At 42.0% G+C, this 12,232-nt stretch overlaps 1 protein-coding gene across 1 annotated transcript in view; it reads left to right on the top strand.

Annotated features, from left to right (window-relative positions):
• The first annotated feature begins 7,582 nt into the window (after positions 1 to 7,582).
• adamtsl5 (ADAMTS like 5) overlaps positions 7,583 to 12,232 on the top strand; it is a 34,030-nt gene continuing 29,380 nt past the window's right edge. Inside the window, exon 1 of the mRNA XM_068578436.1 lies at positions 7,583 to 8,183. Coding sequence (XP_068434537.1) covers positions 8,161 to 8,183 — 23 coding nt within the window. The 5' untranslated portion in view covers positions 7,583 to 8,160. The remainder of the gene's footprint in view (positions 8,184 to 12,232) is intronic.

The raw sequence follows: 12,232 nt of genomic DNA, 5'->3' as shown, positions 1-12,232 counted from the left end.
TATATGAAACGTTTATTAAATTAGTAAACACATTAATCTAAAATACTAGATAAGGGACATTATAATGGACACTGTATAACACTTGGACCCAGCCCCGCAATGCATCTCACCCTGCTTGGCCACCCGGGGCGCGATGAAAAGCAGGTCTGCGCTAGCTCGCTATTAACTCGCAAGCTAACTAGCGCTTGCTGCAGGGTAGACCTCGATGAAGCATAATTTGGAACATGAGCACCAACAGAGTCCCGGCAGACTTCTGTGCACTTCGACATAACCTCATCCTCCTGGAAGTGGTCGTCCCTTAACCGCAAGGTAGCTGGTTCGATCCCTGGTCTCCCCATTGTTCACATGTTGAAGTGTACCTGAGCTTAACCCCTAATTGCTCCCCAGGTGCCTCACAGGGCAGCCCCACTGATCCTTAATCAAGGATGGGTCAAATGCAGAGAAGAATTCATCAGGAGCGTAACAATTTTAGCATTAATAAAGGATACATTATCATTATTATTATTATTATTATTATTATTATTATTATTATTATTATTATTATTATTAGGTGTGGCAAGGGCTCAAAGAGCCCTGCTGCAAGCAAACTTAATGTTCTCCTGCGGGCTTTTTAAATGTGACTTAGCGGTAAGCCTGCTCACAAGCACACTTTATGTTATCCTGCTGTTTTTATAATCTTATTCTCTTTCCTGGATTTTGAACCGTAACTTGTCGTGCACCGGCTGTTTCCCAAAAAATGCAAAACACAGAGAGAAATAGTCCCATTCACTTGAATGCAGTCCTAGCAGTAGCTTTAGTGGGAGCACTGTGCTACTGTGGGGACCAGTTCTGTGAAAACAGGTCAGACATGGTCTGCCTAGTAAGAGGGGCATCTCTAGTGAGTGCACTCTTCAATAGTCTGGTAGCTGTCAGAAATAGCGTGGTCTCAGTTAGCCCAAGTGGAGACACTCCACTACCTATAACACCCACAATGTTTACTGACGTCCATGTACACACTGTCAGTAAGGTCATCAACATAACCTCATAAGCGTCCCAACAGTCAGCCTGAGAGGGACGCTGCTCACTGAAAGCCGCTGTGACAATATGATAATAGTATTGCTATGATAATATGATAATAGTATTGCTATGATAAATTGCAATTTGTCGGAAAGTTCACGTGTTGAAGGTATTTCGGGAGGACACTTTTGAGGTTGGCATGGTTGCAATCGTGTTTTGAAATTGCCGGCTACAGCAAACACAGCTATTAGGTGTCCAGTCTCTTGTTTACTGATGACATCAGTCATGCAGCCCCAATGCCATTGCAGAGTCCGCTCGTGGTGGGACGTAAGCTGTCAGTATAAACATTGGACTGAACTCCCTTGGCCAATAGAAGGGTTTACATTTTACCACCAACAGTTCAACACTAGCCGAAGTGTCTTTCAACCACCTGTACGTCCGAGCACCACCTGTTGTTCTTGGAGACACAGATGCCGCCGCCTCTCGTCTTTTTCGAGGCAGCTGTGCGATCCAGGGGAAGCAGGGGATGTTTTAGGGCAGGGCTACAAATTGATTGGCAGGTCGCTCCTGTGCATTTCAAATATGGTCACTTTCTTTCACCTGCTGCACCTTCCTCCCCAAACAATCATTCATAAGAGGAATTCAGGAACATCTCATCACTGTATTAACAACAAAAAAAGCCCTCCTTGGTAACCATTGTGCTTGTGATCTGTATTTTTAGCATGCTGGGACTCGGCTGGTCACACCTCTGCTGCTGTGTGTGCATTTTGCGAGCGACTGAAATAGTTTCTTTTAATCCCCTCCGACAGGAGTGAGATCAGACCTGAACCGGCTCGAATGAAACTTTGTTCCCAGAACAGGAGGAGGAATGGCGGTCGAACGGGGGAGGCTTGTGGTCGCTGTCCGTTCTGGCTTTTGTTTACATGCTTGTGACATGTGGGTTATTCTCAACCACATTTCTGCAACATCTGTCAGCAATAAGCCAGTAGGGGAGGACTCTATTTACCGCGTGTTTGGGATTCTCATTCAGTAAACGTGAAGTTGTTTTTACACTCGTACTGCAGCTGTGTTTGGTGGTATTTAGACATTGGTCATTAAGACTACCGTGCCACTGACGTAAAATGTGTGTGTGTGTGTGTGTGTGTGTGTGTGTGTGTGTGTGATCTATTGCACTCGCCATAACCGGCCTGCACTGAAGCGTGAGGTTCACTGGACTCTCCATGTGTAGGAGAGGAGCTGGAGGTAACGTTGGCCTGTACAGATGCAGCAGATGTTTCATGCAGATGTCTTGTTTAGACCCAGTCTGACGGCCTCACATATAACTCCTCTTACAGATATGTGTGTGTGTCAAAACAATTTTACTTATTTTTTCTTTGTACAACCTAAAAAACAATATAATTATGTTGGAATTATAGTGCATTTATTTTTGTAGATATAGCTATTATACATTGCCTATTGTATTTTAGGTGTTTCAGTTTTATTCACTGTACTTTAATTCAACGAAATTTACTTTCCTAAATGTGGTGTGGATTTGTTTAGTTTTTATTTACATTGTACTTTGTGAAACACCATTTTTGAAACGTTAAAGTTTATTGTCCTTATTATATTATATTTCCTTATTTCAATGTGTTTTTTTGTTACACATACAATGAGGTATTTTTTTTACTTCCCATTTAAAGCTGCCTATCCAAATTAGCTTTAGACCACAACATCTTCTTGTTGTCGGTTGGACCTCTATTGTCACTCACCACTACCCTATAGCTCTTGTCGTGCGCTGATGTACTCATTCAGCTAGTCGAGAGCAGCATGTGACTGTTTGATTTCTTGTACGTAAACTCTCGCTACAGATGTTTGTCCTGTTTTTACAGTATTAAAAAAGTCCGGTAAATGTAGCGGATTGTATTTACTGGAGGCTTTAAGTGGCTTTTTCTTTCGCGTGTGGTATTTTCCCCCATGGGAAAGCGGTTGGTAAAATGGGCCGTGGTGGTTGCATGTAATGAATAGCTCTCATGATGAGTTTGGACAACACAGAGAGTTTCATAACTAGAATGTATAACTCTCTCTCCTACAGCTGTGAATCAGAGCCATGCGCTTAGTCTCACCTCCTATGTTTTATGTATTACATGAACCCCGTACTTTAAACCCTCACGTCGTCCCGTGTGTGGCTCTGCCGTCGCCGCTAAGTTAGCGCGGGAGCCCAGAAATATGTTGTAACACCACGTGTATACACCCACGTGTTGCCAAGGCGACGGACGGCAGGAAGTGCCTGCAGCTTTTCCTGAAGACTTGTTATGTCATCCACACACCTCCACTTCAAATACCACCCATGATGCATGCTAAGATGCTTCTCGGGTTGTAAGGAAAGGAGTTCAATCATTGACTTGATGAGAAGGAATTCAGTTACTTGATTTGGGAAATTAATTAATTTTGTCAAAAGGCTCCAGTCCAAGTAAAGTAGCGCTTTAACACTACATGACATCACTCACCCATTCACACACTGATGGGAGGAGCCACCATGCAAGATGCCACATCAGGATTATTAAGCATTCATACTCCATGGGCGCAGCTACAGGAGCAAATTAGGGTTAAGTGTCTTGCTCAAGGACACATCGACATGGGCAAGCAGCCCCGGTGATCGAACCACCAATCCTCGGATCGAGTCAACACAGCTGCTTTATGCCGTATACAACACACTTTGGCAAGTACTTTGGTACATCTTATGTGCACATCACACTGCAGCAGCATCTTTATTTCTTGCTATAAGTACTGATGTTATGTACAGACAAGATATTTCATACTTGAAAATAAGTCAAACAAATGTCGAGCAGGGCTAGTGGTTCAGTTTTAGGTGCACAGACGACCAGTGTTTAGTCAGTCAAAGATGATTAAGTCTCTTAATAAACAATCTACGTAGTCGACCACCTGCTGTCAGCTTCGCTCTTAACAAGCTCGTTAGTGTAAATGAAGGACAGCTGGTGGAGTGTGAACAGCAGCCTGAACTTTTAGCCACATCATTTAAGGCTCTAAAGAAGAACCAGCAATGGCGGTAGAAGGCCTTTACTAATACATTTTAAAAGTAAAATAAAAACACAGCAACTGTTTAATGTATGTGCAAGTCACAATAAAACAATCCTTGTGTTGATTGTGTGCTAGCTCAAATGAATTCTACGTGGCTGCGACAATACGCAATTATACACAAAGGGAGCAGTATATCAGGAAGCAATGCAAATTTTATTGAGGCCCCAGTTCACAGTGCTGTGTATGATTAAATACAACTGCAGATGTAGAAAAAAAAAAAAAGTTATACAGCCAGCATTTTACTCACCACATTCATGTAATCCTCTGTGCGAAAGGTGTCATCAGTAAATAGACAAGCAAGTCATCAGTTAATTCACCAGCAAGGTAGCAAGGTAGTTTCTAGATTGAGGCTAGACGTTTCTAGTAGCTTCGTGGCCTACTGATCAATCACAGTGCTTGTATTAGCACTTGTACATATTTAAAGTCAGAGTTAAATTTGGAGACATTTTTTCAGCAGACAGCAACAGGAGGAGCAGGTCTTATGCTCCAGTACGTATGACTTCCTGGCTACCGCTGTGTTAAGGCAACATGTAACGTGTAGGATGCGTCACGCCGCCACTGGCAGTCTTTCATCAGCGCTGCTGTGTGAAACACTCAAACCCATTAACGTCTTTAAGGAGAGTGCCTCCTCTGCTCCGAAGCCTCTTATTACAGCGCAACACAGTGTGAGCTGCCAAACGCACACAAACACATAGCATACATGCATTAATGTGATGATTACTGTAAACACGCATATGCTTATCTGGTTCCCAGTAACAACGCAGAGCTCTAAACAGGGAAGTGTGCTCAGTAACGATGGAAGCAAAAGGGAAGGCTGAGGGAAATGTGTCTGCAAGTCGAGACATGTGCAGAGCCCTCGGAGAAATCCACTAATCGTTATATGTATATATACAGGTTACAGAGGAGCTACTCACACATGTTTCTAAAAAATAAGTGAGCCCATGCAACAAATGTTGTTAAAGATATCTACTTGAGTTTACAACACATTCCAAGCTTGTGTCACCTCGACGTTGATGAATACCCTACAACACGACTAGGAAGGAAAGAAAACCACAATACCCAATGTTACGATATCTTGGACAAAACAAAATATTTTAGTGCACTTAAAGAGGAGTGTTTTTAGAGCTGGATTCCATTCCCTGGTCAATGTGTCCCTGTGGAGAACAAAGAAGGAATGTCATATTAACTTTACAAGATGCCAAGCCTCATCTTCAGTTTAACCTCAATACAACATAGTTTGCACTGAATGAGGGCTGTGGATCTTCGCCAGGAATATTTTATTTTTCATTGCAAGTTTCTGCAAACTATTGATTCATTGCATGCGAGCATTTTTGCGTTTGGTTAGAGCAAGTGACATATAGTATGAAGAGTAAACGTTGAATTACATGGTATAATAATGAGTATAACAAGCAAAGGTGTTTTTGGTGTGAATATTTTGAAAATATATTTCTACAATCACAATATTGTTGCTTGACATATAGTAAAATTGTGACACAATATGTGATTACACTGTTAGGGGGGGTTAAGGGGAAGTCGATTGTTATATAAAACTGTAAATCATAGCTTGTTTTGTGAAAAAAGGCCAAAATTGCTGTATTTGGATGTATTGAAGACCATAAATAAAATACAAGTGAAATATATGGTTTGGTACATGAGAGAATTCAAAGGTCACAGATGTGTGCAAATGTGACCCAATGCAAATTTTGGAGTCCTCGCCTGATTTTTCTCTGTACTTAACTAACCCTTTCTAACTTTGTTCTGCTTTACTTCATCAAAGTGAACCTTTCCAGAGAGAATGTTCACATATTGAATGTTCACATATTGTGCTATGATTTGGGTTGGACCTTACAGCTGCACCATTCCAAAGAAATAATCATCCTGAAAGGGATTTTTTTCCTTGTGTCATCTTCATTTACTCTTAACCAGTGACATATAGACTTATATTTACACATCTGAACAAAATCTTCTATGTGTACTTTTTATTACATCCAAATTATTCAAATAGCCTGAGTGGTTGCAGAGATACACACTTTTTAGTTTAGGGATGATTTAGAGGAAAGGGCCTAAAAATAGGTTGGTGTTCTATTGGTTAATTCCCCGATGATTGATAAAAACATATGTCTTATTAATTTATGCAGTCTAATCTGTCTGGTAGATGAATTGCGCTCCATGCTCATGTTGTCCACAAGTCAATATTTGTTGGTTCGTAAATCATTCCTTCAACATCCTTCAAACTCACAAGCAGTGACGGACAATGACAGAGAGACATCAGCTCTGTGTGGAGACACTAAAGTGGTCCGGCCTCCTTTGTTGTGTCTGCACGGCTCCATGTGATCGGTTCAAGGTCGCCCATTGAAATCATTGCACAGCTCAGCTAAAATGTCTCTTAAAGGGACAGCTACCGACCAAGGTGGAGACGTTGCTCTGAGTTCATCGAGAGGCCATGAGGTTGCTTCATCGCCACCGAGACGAGCAGCGTGGGGAAGCTGTCGATGACCGTCATGGTTGCCTCATGCATCTCAGTTGTTTTTACTCTAAGATTACAGTAAATTACCAGTAAACTGCTCTACAATGTGTCAGTATCTCTGCTGTATCAAAAGCATAAAGTAACTTGCTGTAATGATTTAACAAGTATGTCTTTACAAGCCAGCAAGATAACCAGCAAGATAATGCACAATTTACAGTTAGTTTACTGTAATAAAAATGTACAATAAATTGTCAGTCGTAAGCAGTAAATTGAAAAGGAACATTTGACTGCTGCTCAAGAGGACCAGTATGACTCACAGAAAGCACTGCTTTCACAGCAATATACAGCAAAAGCATTATACAGTAAATAATACAGTAAGTCACTGTACATTTATATTGAAGAAGTTACAAAACCTGTTAAAATAGGATGTAATACTTCAAATGTAAAGCTCAGTGAGAGACAAAGGAGTTGCTTGAGCGATTCAGTTACAACAAGAAAGAGACAGAGAAAAGATGTCTGAACATGTGGAGAGAGAGAGAGAGAGAGAGAGAGAGAGAGAGAGAGAGAGAGAGAGAGAGAGAGAGAGAGAAGATGGAGATAAGTTAGGAAACAGTGAGGAAGGATGAAGCAAGAACTGATAATGAGAGAGGATTGGAGTGATTGAAACCGTAAAATTACACACAGGAGATATGTATTTTTAATGTGACTGAATAGACTTTAAATAAAAGCAAAATTCTTCTTTAAAGACTTCAGCGTATATTTTGACACCTTTTTTTTAAAGGGAGTTTTACTTTACAGTAAGGTAAATAATGTATAAGTAATATATATAATCAATAACTTTATCATCCTCCTCATAAGTTCTGCAGGACACGTTGAGTCAGATTGTGATTGGAGGAGAGAGGCGTGTTCACCACAGGAATGCAGTGCTCAGGTGGCGAGAGAGAGAGAGATAAAGAGAGAGAGAGAGAGGGAGAGAGAGAGAGAGAGAGAGAGAGAGAGAGAGAGAGAGAGAGAGAGAGAAGCACCTCGCGCACTCAGCCAGAGGTGGTGCAGGACTCGTGGTGCTATCCGCAGTCTACTTTTCCGCCGCACAGTGCGCCGATTGGACCTGCTCATACAGAGAAGAGAAGAAAGACGAGTATAAAAGAAGAAACAACTTTTGGAGCTAATCCTGCTGACTCAAGTCACCTGGACGCCTTAAGCAGAACATGCGGTGTTTTTTTGCGCGTCCCGAATGACAAAGCTGATGTGTTTTGGAAATTGACTACTCTGTTTGGATGGACGAGCTCTGCAGCTGAAGAGAGAGACAGAGAGCGAGAGATAGAAAGAGAGAGAGAGAGAGAGAGAGAGAGAGAGAGAGAGAGAGAGAGAGAGAGAGAGAGAGAGAGAGAGAGAGAGAGAGAGAATCGCAACACAACATTTCCCTCAAAAGTTCCAGCTAAATAAACAACAAGAGCAGAAGAAGCGGCTCTCTGGATGCTGTCGCGTCTGGAGTCCGTGTGTCGGAGCCTGCAGCTGGGATGCTCTGCGCATCTGAGCCCCGACGTTTCGCACCATGACGCGGGAACAACACTGCACTTGAATGCAACATACCTGAATCTGACCCTTAAGGATCCACCATGTCCTCTACTCTACTGACGAGGTAAAGCTGCCTGTGAATGGATAGAGTGATTTATAACAAGTGTCCACTTTTGATGGGAGGTGATACATTCCAGAGACAGGTTATCTTTTTCTCTTCTTCTCAGTGGAAACAGTTTGTGCTGTGATTAAGTTGCATCAAGTTGTTAAATATTTACCTTGATTTAGTTTTGCTTGCAAGGAGCCGCAAAGATCTAGCAGTACAGTGAAGGATGGGAGGTGATACATTCCAGAGACAGTTTGTTTGTTTGTGCTTCAATTCATCACAATAATATTCAGAAAGAAAGAAGAAGTTTGCGGTGCACATTTCCAACACGCCATGCATTATTGGACTTTTTCTCTTTTTTTGCAATGAGGGAAACTTGACTCGAAGCCGTTTAGATAATCCTGTGGTGTGTGAAGGTTTTTCTCTTGGGGGGCCCAGAGGTCACATCCAGTCGGCTGTAAATTACTTCCTGCCAGCGGGTGAGGTAATCCTGCCGCTATACAGTATGAATCTTCTGGCTCTACATTCCACCCATCCTGCTTCACTAGCTTTATCTCCCAAATGTCACCAGCTATAAATACTCGCCTCATATTTGATCTAATCCCATCCCTGCAACACAGTGTGTGTGTGTGTGTGTGTGTGTGTGTGTGTGTGTGTGTGTTTAGGTGTGGGTGGGCGTCAGAGGGAACAATACACACTGACAATTCTGCACTAGATGTTAAAGTGGGATTTTTCCTTTTATGGGCCGCGTGTGGATGTAATGTGTCAGGAGGAATGTGTGTGCTGTCTGTCAGATAGACCGCTGTCATCCTGCAAGGAACAGTAAGGCGAAGAGAGAGAGAGAGAGAGAGAGAGAGAGAGAGAGAGAGAGAGAGAGAGAGAGAGAGAGAGAGAGAGGAGAGAGATTTAGCTCAGGGCACATTTTCTGTCTCTCTGATAACTCTTTGGAGGAATGTTTGGGAAGGAGCTGTCAGTACTTTAATCTGCTCACCATGGAACACTGAGCATATAGTTTCAAAACGAGGACTCTAATTTGGTGTTACACGCTATGATGTCACTCTCTCCTGCCGAGAGGAATTTCATTGCTTATCGTCTTTCGAGGATGTGGAGCAGAGAAGATGTACATCACGTCAAACTGATTCATCATTTAGGTAAAAGCCCAAAAAATTTCAGCAAAATCCTCTTTTATTTTAAACACTGAGAGGGTACATGTTTCTACTGGAAAAGCTATTTCTTTCTTTACTGAGCCCCAGATGCACACGCAGCTTCTGATCCAGAGTACTAAAGGTTGACTAAAATACATAAATAATTGGCCTCAGGTAGAAAGTTTCAATCATTCAGCTGTTGTGTGTGGCTCTAAGAGTCTCTTTCGAGAAATCAGCAGAGAGACAAATCACAGCCATAGGTAATTCTAAAATGCTTCATTGTTGCTTCAGCAAAAAAAAAGTTGCATTAAAGTTGCAGAATTCATCGAAAATGTAAAGAGTATTATAAAACGACTTTTCAGTTAGCTCCTTCTTGCTGTATGTGATGCATGACCTGTCCTTGACGGTCTTTGATTTAGGGATGTTAATGGTTAATCGCTAATCGACAGTTAGCATTTTGACAGATCAGTTAAAAAACTACATGAGCTTATTTTTTCAATAAAAAGATCAGACCACCTTAAGTGATTCTAGGTTGAAGTTATCCAGCAACACGTGTTTAGGTTTAGGAAAAGATTGGGAAAAATCCAAAGATTTGCGTTTGGATTGAAACAACTACAGTAAATGGAGCTGTACAGCGCTTTTCTAGTCTTCCAACCACTCAAAGCGGTTTAACACTATATGACATCATTCACCCATTCACACACTGACCATGCAAGGTGCCACATCAGTATTATTAATCATTCATACTCCATAGGCGCAGCTAAAGGAGCAATTTTAGGGTTAAGTGTCTTGCTCAAGGACACATCAACATGGGCTAGCAGCGCCGGGGATTGAACCACCAATCCTCTGATTTAAAGACGATCCTGCTCACCACTGAGCCACAGCCATGCTTCTGTGTTGTTACTGATGTATACATCAACATTGACTTCTTGTTTCACACAGGGAAGGAAAATCTATCTCCTTTGACCCGTCCGTCTCCCCTCCCACCCGCCTGTTTAGGTCTTGAACTTGTGCACACCGGGCCTTGATCTCCATCAGAGTCAAGGTTCAGTCAGATAAGAGTTTACTGCTCTGCGTTTGTGCGTCTCTGTACTATAATGTGCCTTACAGCAAGATCATGGTTGTGTTTTCACCGTTAGTGAGTATCCGTGTCTGTCAGCAGGATAGTTTTTCCATTAAATTTGATGCACAGGTCGGCTTTATGCCAAAAAACAATTGATTAGATGATCCAGAACTGGAACTTCTGCCACCGAAATATTAGTGTGTCTTAGCTGTAATTATGAGACTTCAAGACTACATTTCTTACGTAAGATTGTAAGTGTTAAATGCAATGTGTGTTTGGGTTACCAAATTTATAAAAGAGTCTTTTTTTTCCAGCTTCATTGTTTTGCCTTTCTTTTTTTCAATTGTAAAGTTTTGCACTTTTTACTCGCGGGCATCTCTGCATGTTTTTCCCATCGTTGCTACCGCGACCGTGGACGACCTGAGAGGCTCCGCTTCAGTCAAAGTGGCTGTGAAAAGATAATCTCATAATCCTTGAGGTATGACGCCGTACCGGGCTGGTCTTCCCTGTCGTGGAAGAGGTGAAGCGAAGGGGGATGGAAGGGAAGTCCAGACATTTCGGCAACAACTAAATCTTTGATTTACTTACCGCAACAGTCGCACAATGGCCTTTGGTGTCTTGCTTTGCGACAATATTTTTTCACTAGCGGAGCAGCTGCCGCAGACACAAAGACTCTCCGGCTTGTGTTCAGAGAGGCTCGCTGTGTCAATGCGCTGGCCGAGCGCTTCGATTGTTGCGGCCTCATTCATAGTCCAGGCAGACCCGGGGGTCAGGGCGGACCTGGCGCGGCCCTTCACGCTGAACATCTGTTAAGAGTTTGTGTCAATTAATTCACCGTCATGCTCCATTTAACCACCCAGACCCTCCACAAGACTTGCCCCAAAATGCTGGGTGGGGTCACAGCTAAATCTCTGTCAATGGGGTCAAAGGTGAAGACTGACTCCTTGATTGACTCATTGCTAGAGTTGATAGAGTAGTTGATGAGTAGTTGATAGACTTGTTGCTTTTGGAAACGTGGTGGGTGTGCAGATAATTTTATAAGGTCGCCCTTAGAAAGCTACTTAGATCCGCACAAAGAGAACCGAGGGAGCAGAGATCCTCAGTCAGGTGTCTCGTAGGACGTCAAAGGTCACATTCTCACCTGCAATGCACTCGCTTAATAACAGCACGGTTGTTTATTTGTGTGGGGTGGGAAAGTGAGCGATACCTGCCTGCGAGGAGGGGTGGGGGACAGGAGACTTTCTAACAATTATGAAAACAAGATAAGAGATATGAAACAATCATAGTGCCCCATTCCGTTTCACAATGGTGCTCTCGTTTTGTGTTGCGATATAGATCCAGGGCAACCCTGTCCTTGTTGCAGCGGCCGTTTCATATCTCAATCTCCAAATCTAAAATATGATCTACTTTATTCTACACGTAATAACCAAATAAAGCCCATAACCACATAGAGCCTATAATGTTTTCTCTTGTGTGAGTTACTAAGACAGTATCAGACAAGTCAGCTTTATGAGAAAGTTTAGTTACATCTAATTCTGTTGACAAAAATGACACATTTTCATATTCAAAAATATACTTCTTTTTTTTATCAAACTTGATATACAAAAAATAATTGTCTTAATATCAGTAAGGGAGTATCTTGATGACATATATTAGTTAAAACATTTAAAGTTGTTCATAACTCTGTAAACTGGTTTAATTTTCAGGGGATTTAATCAAATGATTAATTCACACTAAACGTTTGTATTTATAATCCAGCATCCATGTTCAGACAGAAGCACGCGGTGGCTTAAAGTTTATGGTTTCAGTCTTTCTGTTATTTCAGTGTCATTTGTGTGTTTCTTCTTCATCTTCTTCTT

This window comes from Clinocottus analis, unplaced genomic scaffold (assembly GCF_023055335.1).
Source record: "Clinocottus analis isolate CAN_PGR_092001 unplaced genomic scaffold, fCliAna1.0.p SCAF_1, whole genome shotgun sequence".
In the NCBI taxonomy this organism is placed as follows: domain Eukaryota; kingdom Metazoa; phylum Chordata; class Actinopteri; order Perciformes; family Cottidae; genus Clinocottus; species Clinocottus analis.
This window is presented reverse-complemented; position numbering and strand designations above follow the sequence as displayed.